Genomic DNA, 444 nt, shown 5'->3' with positions numbered 1-444 from the left:
CGGTGAATTTTTAGGTGTTAAAATATATCAGAGTAGCAAAATTTTAGCAGGGGGAAAATTTTTAGAAAGAGGGGGGCTAATTAAAAAAGCATGGCCACCAAATGCACCAGAAACCACGCTGAGGGCGAATTGTTTGTTTACTAGAATAGAGGAATCTTTGCATTTGCTATCTTCCCATTTGCAGTCATCTTTGCATTCCTCTTGCTTTGTCTTTTCGGAGCACTTTTTGCCTTCGGCATTTGTTTCTGCAGCTCCCTCTCCTGTTCCTTGAGTTTTCTGTCCTTCCCCATCTTTAGGTTTGCACTTTCCTTTGGTTTCTTCAGTCCCATCCCATTTGCAGCCTTCATTTGTGCAGCTTGTGTTAGACCTGTGGTGGGCGCAAGCATCTTTTGCATTTTGATCGTTTTTCTGAGTCTGTGCGGGGTTGGGATTCGCTTTTGTTGC

General features: G+C 43.2%; 1 protein-coding gene across 1 annotated transcript in view; it reads right to left on the bottom strand.

The window, feature by feature from the left end:
- Positions 1-27: 27 nt before the first annotated feature.
- Positions 28-444, bottom strand: part of TEOVI_000058700 (Trypanosomal VSG domain/Trypanosome variant surface glycoprotein C-terminal domain containing protein, putative) — a gene marked incomplete at both ends in the record, with an annotated part of 1203 nt that continues 786 nt past the window's right edge. Inside the window, one exon of the mRNA XM_067223968.1 lies at positions 28-442. Coding sequence (XP_067080069.1) covers positions 28-442 — 415 coding nt within the window. The remainder of the gene's footprint in view (positions 443-444) is intronic.

This window comes from Trypanosoma equiperdum (genome assembly GCF_001457755.1).
Source record: "Trypanosoma equiperdum strain OVI genome assembly, contig: ctg_201, whole genome shotgun sequence".
Lineage (NCBI taxonomy): Eukaryota > Euglenozoa > Kinetoplastea > Trypanosomatida > Trypanosomatidae > Trypanosoma > Trypanosoma equiperdum.
Note: the sequence above shows the minus strand (reverse complement) of the source record. Positions and strands in the feature narration are given on the sequence as shown.